An 11,970-nucleotide genomic window follows, 5' to 3' on the forward strand; every position below is an offset into this window, starting at 1 on the left:
GAAGCCAAACTAAGCTGTAAAATTGAATCTGAAGGCTCATTCTTCACCTTGGACACAGCAGCTTGAAAACACAAAATTTCAAAGGAACGTCCAATTTATTTGGAGCAACTGCATTCCCTGAGGAAGCCAACGAGATGTGGCTGACACAAACAAAGCCTCAGAAACAAGTAACTCAGACCTTGCTTTGGGTTTGCTTTTGGCCAAAACATCATGTTTGTCATGCACAGTAGTTTCAGTCATTGTTGAGGTTTATAGTCTGTGTTTTTATCCAAATTCTCCTAAAATGGATCCCAAATTTTCTTCAACATGAGCCTCCTGGTGACTGTAGCTTGACATCAAACGAGGTGTTTACATCATTTTGTCTCACTCCTGTTTCTGAGGATCACTGTTGAGAGTGAACCAAGCAGTCAGGACAGTCAGGTTGGGTGAAGACTGCGATAAAATCACCTTATTTGACCCTTAAACTGCCTTTAAGAATACAGGACATTTTCTCCTGAACAACTCCAAATCCATGTGCAGCTCAAGCAAGATTAGTCTTGATCTACATGTGCAGATCAAGCAGACAGACCGTGCCTGGGCCGAGGCGTTAACCCTGCTCACCTGTAGTGTCGGGTGTCTCTGATGGCTCGCTCGCTGCCCAGCCGGTCGCTCTCCTGCAGGTTGAAGGCGTGATCTCTGTACGGGTCATCCCCCGGCTTCAGCTGCTTCCCGGCGAGGTAGGCCTTCTCATCGAAGCCGCCCAGGAGCTGGCTCTGCTGCTCCACCCGCGGGGGCTGGGTCACCTGCAGAGAACACAGCAAGGTGTGTTTGCATGTTCAGAAACAAAGGTAAACATTAAGGCAACATCTGAGAAAAAATAAACGATAAAACTGGAACTTGAAGACGGAATAAATGGTTAGAAATCAAGGATGCTGAGGGATTTCAGCGACACACAAACAGGAATCCACTCTGTGTCATATGTTAACACAGAAAGGGAAATACACAGCAGCACAAGTGGTTTTTGGAGTCAACACTCCAGTTCTTCGCTGTCATCTCTTCTGTCAACAAACTATTCTTCTGCCACATCTATTATTACAGAAATGGCTGCATGCCACAGCATCCTCATACAGACAGTGCTTGGTACACTGTGTTCAACTGTCTCTGTTAATAAAACCTACAGCATTTAAGGTTTTTAATTCCGTTGTTGGTTTTGAATAAATTTCATAAACCTTCAGGCTAAAAACCTTCAGCAGCATATTAAAGAGCGACCTTCACAATGTTTGATGTTTCGGGTGAAAAACGCAACTATGGCCTCCACTTTGTGCTGAAAGTTCATCTTTGAAATTGGAAATAGTAATTGACAAATCACTCTCACTACAAGGTCCATGTCGCTGGAAGCTGCTCTGAAGCTTTCAATCACATTACACAATATTTCTCAGCAAACGGAGAATTAAAATTTCCGTTTCTCTGAACCCTTTGAGGACTTCTCATCACGTTGGCTTTAAAGTAAAGACTGAGGCTTGTATTGTATATTTTATTAGGGCAGCATCTCATTATTATTTTCAGCATGGATTCATCTTGATTCATTTTTAATTAAAAATTTGGTCTGTAAAGTCAGAAAATGATGAAAAATTGCCCTCAGCTTTTCAAAGTGCTGAAGATGAGTCTTCAAATTGCTTGTTTTGTTCAAAGATATTCAACAGCAGACTGTGAGGTCTACTTGAACGCCCTGGAAAAGACTGAAGGTGGACCGTGAGTTTGCATTTGTTTTGTCAGATTGGTAGAGCTGAAACAATGAACTGACTAATCAATCAAGCAAAAATTAACTAATTGATTGATTTTTCGAATCGTTTTAAGCTTCTAAATTGGGATATTTAGTTGCTTTTCTTTGTTTTATATCAGTGTAAATTAAATATTTTTGGCGTTTGGGGCTTTTAGCTGGACAAAACAAGCAGTGGTAAGATGTCACCTTCAAACTCATTTTCTGACATTTTATAAACTAAACAATTCATCAAAAAAAATAAATTTTGATAGAATATTCAATAATGGTATTTAGTAGTTGCAGACCAGTTTTCAAGGTCCAAATCAACTTTCACACTGCACAAAGATATTAAGTCTAAGAAGATGAGAAGCTATGACACTTTTTTCCGTTTTGATAAATGACTCAAACTATTACTAGAACAGTTACTGATTAAATTTCTGTTGATCAACTAAGTAATCAATTGTAAGTGGACTTGTTAAGTGCCTTTCATCCTCAGTGAAGAAAGCTTTCTATAATTCACACACACAACAGGCAACTGGGAGCGATTTGGGGTTTTGGCGACTTGTTCAAGGACACTTTGACATGTGCACAGGAGCAGCTGGGAATTGAGAAACCGACACTGAGATTAATGGACAACTCGCTCTCCCTCCTGGGCTTCTGCAGGCCAGGTTAAGCAATAAACAAATCTCCCTCTATATTCAGGCAATGTCTGAAAAGTCTGAGAGCCCTGTGCAACAACCCCTCAGCTGTGGTGCTGCATCGCAATCCTGGTGCAACGTGGCTCATCTGAGCAATAAAGCTTCTTCTTCTACTGCATTCACGTTTAAGCCAGTCTGAAAGAAGAACCAGCCAACTGATTAAAATGTAAATGCTACTTTCTTATTCAGGTCATCGTGTCAGTGTTAACACGGCAAAATGGGATGGGCACTCGTCAAATCAGAATACACAGTCTATAAAATCCTCAGTAATTAATGGGCTTGCCCCGCGAGGAGCTTTAACACCCCTGAGTGGGAGGTTTAAAAAGCCAATGAATACATAAAAGCAGATGAGAGTAGCCTTCATCAAAGAGAGTCAACATGATGGATGACGATGGAGGGAGCGCAGAGAAAATGAAAAGAGGGGATGAAGCTTCCTTTTGTGCTTCTTCATCAAAGATCGGTGTAGCTGGTGGATTTATAAAAAGCTTCAGACGAGGTTCAGGTGAGAGCGACCTCATTTTCAAACTCTCCAGAGAAGCAGCGTGAAAGTTTCAAGGATTCCAACCCAAACATGTCTGCAGCGGTTACAAAGGAAGAACTGTACATGGATTCTGATACTACTGTGTTAAATTCACATGCTAAAGGTCCAAAAACCTACTTTACATTGTCTGCACAGCAGCAAACAACAGATACAGTGTTCATAATGGAGCACTTAGCAGCTAAAGAGACAGATATTCCCCTCAGGAGTTGGCTAACCCTAACCAAAAACAGCTAACAGAGAGTAAATACTGGAGACCAAAAACAGCTACAAGAGAGTAAATACTGGAGACCAAAAACAGCTAACAGAGAGTAAATACTGGACGTACATTCATCAGGTAGCCAGAAGCACAACTCCACATAAATGCTAATGTTGTTCTGTCAGTTGGTAGACTTAGCTCAAATAGCTAACTGTTTGCTAACATGTTCACCATATCAACTTAAGATGTATAATATGTCAAAAATCAGTAAATGCAGGTTAAAGTTGGTCTGGCTAGTAGCTGAACTTTTACTATTTCTGTGATGAGAAGGTTATGTGACCTTTTACCTCTGTGTTAGCAAACAAAAAGCACAAGCTAGTAGTTAGCTAGTAGCACAAGCTAGTAGTTGTATACATTAGCTCCCACACTTTAACCTGAGCTCTTCAGAAACTTTTTGGCCTTATTAACATAAACTTTTATTTGAGCAAATCATCTTACCGTAGTGCTGACAAACAGTTTCTAACAGATGGTTAGAAGCTTTGGATTTAGATTGAAAATGTAGTGCAAAAAATAAGTTAATATAGCCTATTTAGATTTCATGACTTATAGGCTAATAGTAGTGTAAACAAGCTAGCCTAACAATGGCATAACATTAGACTACCCATGATGCAACACTCTCTTAAAGTGACACACAAAGCTTGTCAAAGCCCACCTGTGTTGACCCTATGGCCGTTTTTTTGTTTGTCCTATTTCTGGTAATCTAATATACATTTCTCTAAACTGGGAACACGTCCACATTTCTAAGAAGCTAAAATGTCCTGACACCGTCACACACCGCAGATTTCAGATCAAAAAGGCGACTGTGAAAGTTGGGCGTTAACTAGCTTAGAGCTAGCTCAACTAGCTTACTGTGTGTTGCAGCTGTAACTTATTGCTTCTATGGTAAAAAGCATCAAGCCATTAGCATTATTTGCTTTCTTCAAACAGATTATATCTGCTTTCTTGGTCTGGAATCTGATTTATCAACATGAAGGAGAAATGATGTAATTAGTGCTGCTACGTAAATAGCACCTCATTTATTCTTTCACTTAAATTCATATACTACCATAAAATTACTGCATTTTATTTGCACTGCTTAGCACCTTGTTTTGAAAGGTTCTGTATAAATTAGGCTTGCTTAGCCTACTTAATCACTTACACCCTGTGCCAACTGGTTTAGCATTAGCACTGCACTGCAGCAACTCAATTCAATGCAAATACAGCTTTTTATCTGGGTATCTTACGCTGCATGATTGTAAAGCACTTTTTATATCTTGTTTTAGAAAGAGCTACACATATAAAGTTTATTTTAAATCAAATTGTATTACAATGAGCTTAATATACTTTATTTACTTAGTTTTGGTTTAAAGAAAAATCAAATTGCACAAATAGAGTTGCTCCAGTTCATGTGCAGCTTTAGTTTAATTGAGCTGTGCATCAGTCATACTCTTGTGTAATTCATTCAATCTGCTCATGCATTTATACACACAGTAAGGTTATTACAAACTATAATGTCTTCATGATATCATTATACGTGGCTGTAAGTCTCTGCCTGCAGCATACAGTTTAACCCAGAGAGAAAAGCCTTGACATCCGTTGACTGCATGTAAAGTGATCTGAGCGTGTTGGCTTGAGCATATAATTTTCAACACTGTCGACACACTTCTCTGTTGTCCATCAAATCAACTGTAAAACTTTGACCAAGATGTTCAGCCTTAGTGCTTACTCCAAGAGCAACTCCACTTAACTATAATTAAGAAATGCAATTTTCTCTCCTCTCTACATCTAATTACTAATTAGATGCAGAGAGGCATCTAATTACATTACTCCTCTGCATGCTAAAGATGGTTAATTATAATGTTTAATTACCAAATACTCATTTCACAAGCGTTTCACTGCCTGCACAAACAGTCTGTGTACAAGTTAAATGAGTTTAAAGATAAGATCCATGCAGCACGACTCCATTAGTTACATGAAAACATTAAGATACAGCTCCACCATGCATAACCTTTATGGTGTGACGGACAGATCAAAACACAAGGAGCTGATTTTCAGGTTCAGCTCTAAGACTCATTCAGTGAAAAGCTTACAGGCATCAAACATGCTGGAAATAGGACAATAACTATGATTTTTCTTAATACAAAGATGCACAAGCCTGCCACGCGCTTACTTTTAAAACACCATTCATATCATATGTGAAGGTAAACAACTGAAATCTGTTAATTAGCATTCTCCAAATCACCTTGGACAAGCCACAAGGAGGGCAGCAGACTATATTTATCACTACCATCAATCTAAGCAGCTTCATCTTTTTTGACAGGAATCATATAGATGAACTGGAAAGCCTTTAAAAACACAATGCAGTTAACACACGAAAGTAATTTGTTCCAGCATAACTTACATTGCATCTGAGCCACTCACATCAGCGATATTAGACAGAAAAGAGGTTTTTCCTGCCTCTTTCCAAAAGCTTGTAAATGGTATCTTTTGGTAATCCTCAAGTATCATCATGACTAAATATTAAAGGCTCCAAAAAACGGTGCTCCTAGGATAATAAGACAAAAATAACAGAAGGCACTCTGAGGCTCGGTCCACTGAATTAAATATGAAGCTTGTCTGGAAGATGAACACATCTGCTGGCTCTTTCAAGCCAAGTTATAAGACTCGACAAATCACATACAAGTCAAATCCGTATGATTGGCTGGAGATGAAGCCCTGCTGTGGCTCTGAGGCTGACAGATGATGGTGTCCCGCGGAGGACACACAGAGCGTCGTATCATTGCGATGATGTGGTGGGTTTAAGTCCTATCTGTGGCCTATTTACATGTCATCCAGGCAAGAAACTACTTTGTTCGTCTTTGTCATTCTGGCTGATTTCGCCTAGAAACATATTTTTACTAATTTACCAGCCTGGAGTTCCATGTGTCATGCCATGGTTTCAGTATTACTGTGTGCAGCAGACATTTTCATAAGCAGCTTTTTCCAATTTTCCATTTTTTGTCTGGAAAACCAACAGCTGACAGGGATTTATATGATATAAAGACACAAAAACATACAATTCGAAAGACTTATTTCATGTGTATTGTATGTGTCTTAAACACTACTGACATGTCAGTCATAACAAACTCCTGCTGTACGGCTTCATTTTGTTCAAACCCACAAAACTTGATTTTAAATTGTGGTGGAGATCCAAAAGTTTCCAAAGATACCAGATGTGTCAGACTTAATTTGGAGGAAATGTGCACATAAAAAACCATAAAGCCTCTTAAGGGGAAATAAAATGGGGAAACTTTCACTGCTCTTACTGTCAACTTTCATTCCACGAAACCTCAAGATATCGCGTGCACAAAATACAAACAATCGCAGAAGTAAGCCATTATAGAAGTCAGAACTTAGATTATTCTTCCAAAAACCTAATTTAACTTGAGTTTTCCCTCCTGCATGTCATCTTTTCTGGCTCTGACAGGTGTGCGCTACATCGCTGCTTCCCTGGCTTGCACGATTAGAGTCAGACAGACAGCTCCAACCACAGCTGCTTTCTCCAGCATGTTTCCACTCCCACTAACACTCCAGCGTAGTGCTGCTGAAATGTCTCTCATTGTGCATGTGTTGCACAGTCTTCTTTCCTCCGACGGTTTCATTTGAATAATTTTTATGGGCCTGAAGAAATAAAATGTCACAGCATGTCAAAATAAAAAGCCAAAGATTGGAGAAAAAGTAATGAGCATAGTTTTGTGTAGCAGAATTTAGTCATTTCTTTTTATTTCCTGTTGTAAGTATCTGGTAACTGCTTATTCATCCCAGTTTGAGAGCCATGTTTTATCAGCAAATTATCCCAAAAACTTTAAGACATGTTGAAATCTGGAGGAAAGTTAAGCTTCGAGCCAAAGAAGCTTAACTTAACGAGTAAAAGAAGAGCATCACTTTTGACTAAATTCATTACATTCATTCAAGAGAAACTAAATACTGAAGTGCTTTATGTTTCTATTTAACACTAGTTTGCGTCTATTCCACTTCTTTTTACATTTCCGTGACACCTGTGGTTACTGGGTACGGGACCACCTCATAAAATATGATGAGTTGTTCTAAATTAGCACACATTAACACATTAATTATCATCACACAGTACAGTATATGACTATCACGGGGACCTTCTAAGACATGAGACAGACAGACCAATATGAGCTCACTGTCAGTAATTTGGCTGATCATACTTTAATAAATTAAATTTAGGATTACTTCTTCCTCTCTTGCACTGCACTATAGCTCCATTCTTCAGTTTTGTTCTATTTTGTCTTATTTTGTAACCTTCTCTTGTATTTTACTCTTTTAAATGCTATTTAAATGTGTCTTTTGTCCTCTTGTAGTGCCTCATGTTTCTTTTCTTAATGCCTTTTATGCTCTGTGTAAAGCACTTTGAATTGCCTTGTGTTGAAAGGTGCTATAAACTCGCCTTGCCTAAATGCAAACCCTTCATTCTGTTTACAGTTCGGTATTGAAACTTTTCTTCTCAATTCCTCCACTGCTGTCTCTATTTTCAAACTATGGACACAAAGACTTGGTGCCAAATAAACATAGATTTGCAAGATGGAAAAAAATATATTAAAAACAGACTTAAATCAAAGCATTGATGATAAAAAGGAATGATGTGTTTGGGTACCAGACAGTTACTGAATTGTTCCGCATTGGTTGAATTGTATATATTACTGTAATGGAAAATGTAGCTAATCCTCATTCAGACAAGACTGTTAACGGCACATTTAACCCAGTTCTCTTGTGAAATGTTTCTACGGTCACATGTCAAATCACAAAAATTGCTGCTGGGTTAGTCAGAAAAAAGGACCAAAGGGTTTAAAGTCTGAGCAGTTCAAGCAGCAGTCACAGCCTGACCTGAGGACACACCGAAAAGTAGTTCATGGGTTGTATAACATGTACGGTAAAGTTGTTTCTGTCCTGGAATAAACTCGACCACACGCATGAAAACTCATATAGCAGGAGGATACAGACAAACCTGATGAGCAGGTTTAAAACCCTGATGTTGAGGTCATGACAGCAGATATGCAGGACAGAGAGAGACTGCTTACTGGTGTGAATGAGTGACAGCAGTGTCCACACTCACTCCGTTACTGTACTAAAAGACTGTGGAGTCGGGCTGGGAAATGAGACCAGTCCAAAGAGGAAATAAGGGGGAAAAAAGTGGAGCCAGTGCAAACAGATTTCACAGATGATGTCATTAGTGAATCAAATGCTGCAAATGAAGGGGCTCAGGGGAAAAGAAAGAGGGAGAGAGAGAGAGAGAGAGAGAGAGAGAGAGAGAGAGGAGAACAGAGGAGTGAAGGAAGGAGAAAAATGAGAAAGAAAGACTGATAAATGAGAGAAATAAAATAAAAAGAACAGAGTAACTGGGATGGGCAGAACAACAGAGAATATAAAAGACAAACGGGAAGGAAAGATTAAAGGAGAGAAGGCAAGTGGGAATACAGAGGGAAAAGACACAAAGAGGAAAAGGAAAGGGTGAAGAAAGGGATGAAGGAGGTGGGAAAAAGAACAGAGGGCAGAAGGGAAAAGAATGAGAGAAGAACAGAATGACAGAGAAGAAGAAAGACAGATTGAAGGATAAGAGAAAGAAGAAAAGGCCTCAAGGAACACAGAGAATAAAGGAGGGGTAATGGTAAGCAGATTAGAGAAAGAAAGAATGAAGGAAAGCAATGGATGGAAGGAAATGAAATGGGAAAAGAAAGGAAAAATAGGGAGGGACAGAAAGGTAAAAGGAAGATAAAGAGGGAAGGAAGGAATGAATAGTGAATGAACAAGGAAAATCACGACTGAAGGAAGGAAAAAAGAAAGGAAGCGAGGACAAGAAGGAAGATGAAAAAGAAAAGGAACGAGTAGGGGCAGATGGAAGGAAAGCAGAAGGGAAGAAAGGCCAGAAAAAAGAACAAATAAAGGCAGGACGGAAGAACAGAGGGATTAAAGAAAGGAAGGAGAGAAGGGAGGAAGGAAGAGGAGAATGAAAGAAAAAAGGGCAGAGGAGAAGTGGAGGAATGAGGCGGGGAAAGAAAGAAAGAAAGAAAGAAAGAAAGAAAGAAAGAAAGAAAGAAAGAAAGAAAGAAAGAAAGAAAGAAAGAGCCGGCTCCCCTCTCTCTGCTCTGCTCTCTCTGTACCAGCCTCCTCTGGCTCATCTGTTGGACTCGGTAGTGCAGAGCTGGCAGCCTGCGAGCTGCAGGTCAGATTACAGGAGGAAATCTCAGTTTGGTGATACAGGTGAACGACCCCGCTGAGCAAATCAAAGATCACGAAAGGAAAAAAAAGAAACCTGGAAACATTCCCAGCCAAAGTTTACTGTTCAAAGAACGATCTGATTAGTCTGTTTGTGCTTCACCTGCAGTTTACTGCACAAACGCTCCCGCAGAGGCGAAATGTCCGCGTCTTCTGATCATCACCATCTTCTTCTTCACACACTGATCCAGACCACGGTTTCCTCTCTCTGCACCGACTGCTCGAGCACAAAATGCCACAACAGCTCCACCGTTTGGCATTTGCCCTTGAATGATTAAATCTTGTGAACAGCATTTAATGAATCTGCCGCCGCTGGAGTGAAACGACCTGACGTGTTGGCACACATCCTCGGCCACAGCTGAGACAATTTTATAGCTCTAGTAAATTGTGAAAGAGGCTCCAGTGAGCTGTATTTCCTGAACAGTCCCTGTCTCCTAAAAGAACAATTGGATGTGCATATTGCATTGATTCGTCTGTCAGCTTGGGCAGTAGCAGCGTGTATTCAGCGAAGAATTGATTTATGAATCCACCCTCAAAATCTCATCTTCTCTCAGAATTTTAACTAGAGATACTGACTTTTACATGCAATGAATCTCACAGATTTTCATCAGACTCACACCTCAGATAAGGAGCGTTTATTCTAAAGCTGCAAAGGTGACAAGTTTACTTGTTGAATAATTGAATAATGGTGTTAATGTTCAAACAAAATTGCCAAACGTACGTTGATTCAAGCTTCTCAAATGTGAGGATTTGATGTTTTGTTTGTCATGTGATGTGATGATAAAGACATTTATGTGACATGTATTTGAACACATCAGCTCAAGTTGTGGGACATCAGGACTCTCCTGACATTTCACAGACGAAAGGATTAATTGATTAATCTAGAAAATGATCAACAGATTGTTCTGAAAATGTCAATTTCAACTTGTTTTGCCTGACCATCTGTCTAAATCTCACACATACTGAATTAAACCGCAGCAGATCCTCACATTTTAGAAGCTGGAACCACAACAAAACTTCGATTTTTAAATGATAAATGGCTTCATTCACTGTCGATCAGCTGTTTGCCCATGAACCAATCTTTTATCCTGCAGCACTCACTTTACCCCGTCTTCAAATGACTAAAAGCACAAGCCACAGGTCCTGTATTTCTTTACACCTAATGCATCCGAGAACCCTGCAGCCAACCAGATACTCCTGAGCTGGCATGGACCCAGCTACAGCCCCAACATGCACTGCTCAGGCTGCCTTTACAGACTGTGTTGCAACACGGAGAGGTGAGCGCAAGTCAAGCAGGGCGACCACCACACCTATAGTTACAGCATTTACCAGAGGTTATTTTCAGCGCTCCTGCGTGGCGCAGGCAGCAACAGGACAGGACCTGACAGAAACAGGCCTTTAATGACAGACTGAAGTGCACAGGCGATTGAGCAACGATGCCTCCTCCTGTGCCCCGTCCGAGCTGAAAGCCCGTGTTTTTCACCTCGCATGTGCAACCCAAGAAAGGTCTCAGCAATAATGTGGTTTACGAGGTGTTTGCGCACGACGCACAGGACTTATGGAAAGCCTCTTACGTGTACTTGAGGTTCTGTCAGGCTCGGGGAAGGCACGGAAAGGCTGGAAAACACCGACAAACATAAGCAGGCTGCTGGTTGAGCAGCCTGTAGAATAATGGTATGGCTGACGGGAGGAGGCTGAAGATGCTTATGATGGTCGTTGAAGCCATACGTGCCCGTCAAAGCAGCGTATTCCTGCAGTGACACCCAGCTGTGCATCATCACCGACACCTCCACCACCATCCTCATCACCTCAGGTTTATCACACATACACATGCACATCAACATGCAGCACACACTCTCCTGCAGCTCGGCGCCAACAGCGACGGCGCCGTGCGCAGCGCCGCTCTCCTTCCCCCCTTTCTCTTTATCCCCCGCAGACGCGCTCACTCACAATCAGCGGGATGGTCCTGTCGTCCCGGTGGATCTCCAGCCGACCGGAGATCACCTTCTGCCCATGGCCCCTGCCGCGGGTCTGCGACGCCGACGACGACGGCGACGACTGGGGCTTGTTGTCCTGCCACAGGTAATAGAACGTCCCCAGGATCCACGCAACGGTCAGAATCGCGATGGCGTTGGCCCGTATCCTGCGCATGGTGAGCCCATATGGAGGGCTCCGGAGGCGAGCCCGGCTGGTTCAGGTCCGTCCTCGGCAGAAGGTGCAGCCTCCCCGCCGGTGATGGGTTGAGTCGCAGCGCAGACAGACAGCCTCTCTCTCTCTCTCTCTCTCTCTCTCTCTCTCTCTCTCTCTCTCTCTCTCTCTCTCTCTCTCTCTCCCTCCTCGTACAGGCTCTTCTGCCGGAGCGCTGCCTCTGCTGGGATTTGCGCACTGACAGAGCCACGGTCCTAGCGCCGAGTCATATCATTCCCCTCCACACACACACACACACACACACACACACACACACACACACACACAC

At 41.6% G+C, this 11,970-nt stretch overlaps 1 protein-coding gene across 1 annotated transcript in view; it reads right to left on the bottom strand.

Annotated features, from left to right (window-relative positions):
* galnt16 (UDP-N-acetyl-alpha-D-galactosamine:polypeptide N-acetylgalactosaminyltransferase 16) overlaps window positions 1–11,970 on the bottom strand; it is a 38,034-nt gene extending 26,064 nt beyond the window's left edge. The window contains exons 1-2 of the mRNA XM_070979049.1: window positions 11,445–11,970; window positions 601–782 (exon numbers count right to left, since the gene is read on the bottom strand). Of these exons, the coding sequence (XP_070835150.1) occupies window positions 601–782; window positions 11,445–11,645 (383 nt within the window). The 5' untranslated portion in view covers window positions 11,646–11,970. The remainder of the gene's footprint in view (window positions 1–600; window positions 783–11,444) is intronic.

The sequence above is a fragment of the Chaetodon trifascialis genome, chromosome 14, assembly GCF_039877785.1.
Source record: "Chaetodon trifascialis isolate fChaTrf1 chromosome 14, fChaTrf1.hap1, whole genome shotgun sequence".
NCBI lineage: Eukaryota > Metazoa > Chordata > Actinopteri > Chaetodontiformes > Chaetodontidae > Chaetodon > Chaetodon trifascialis.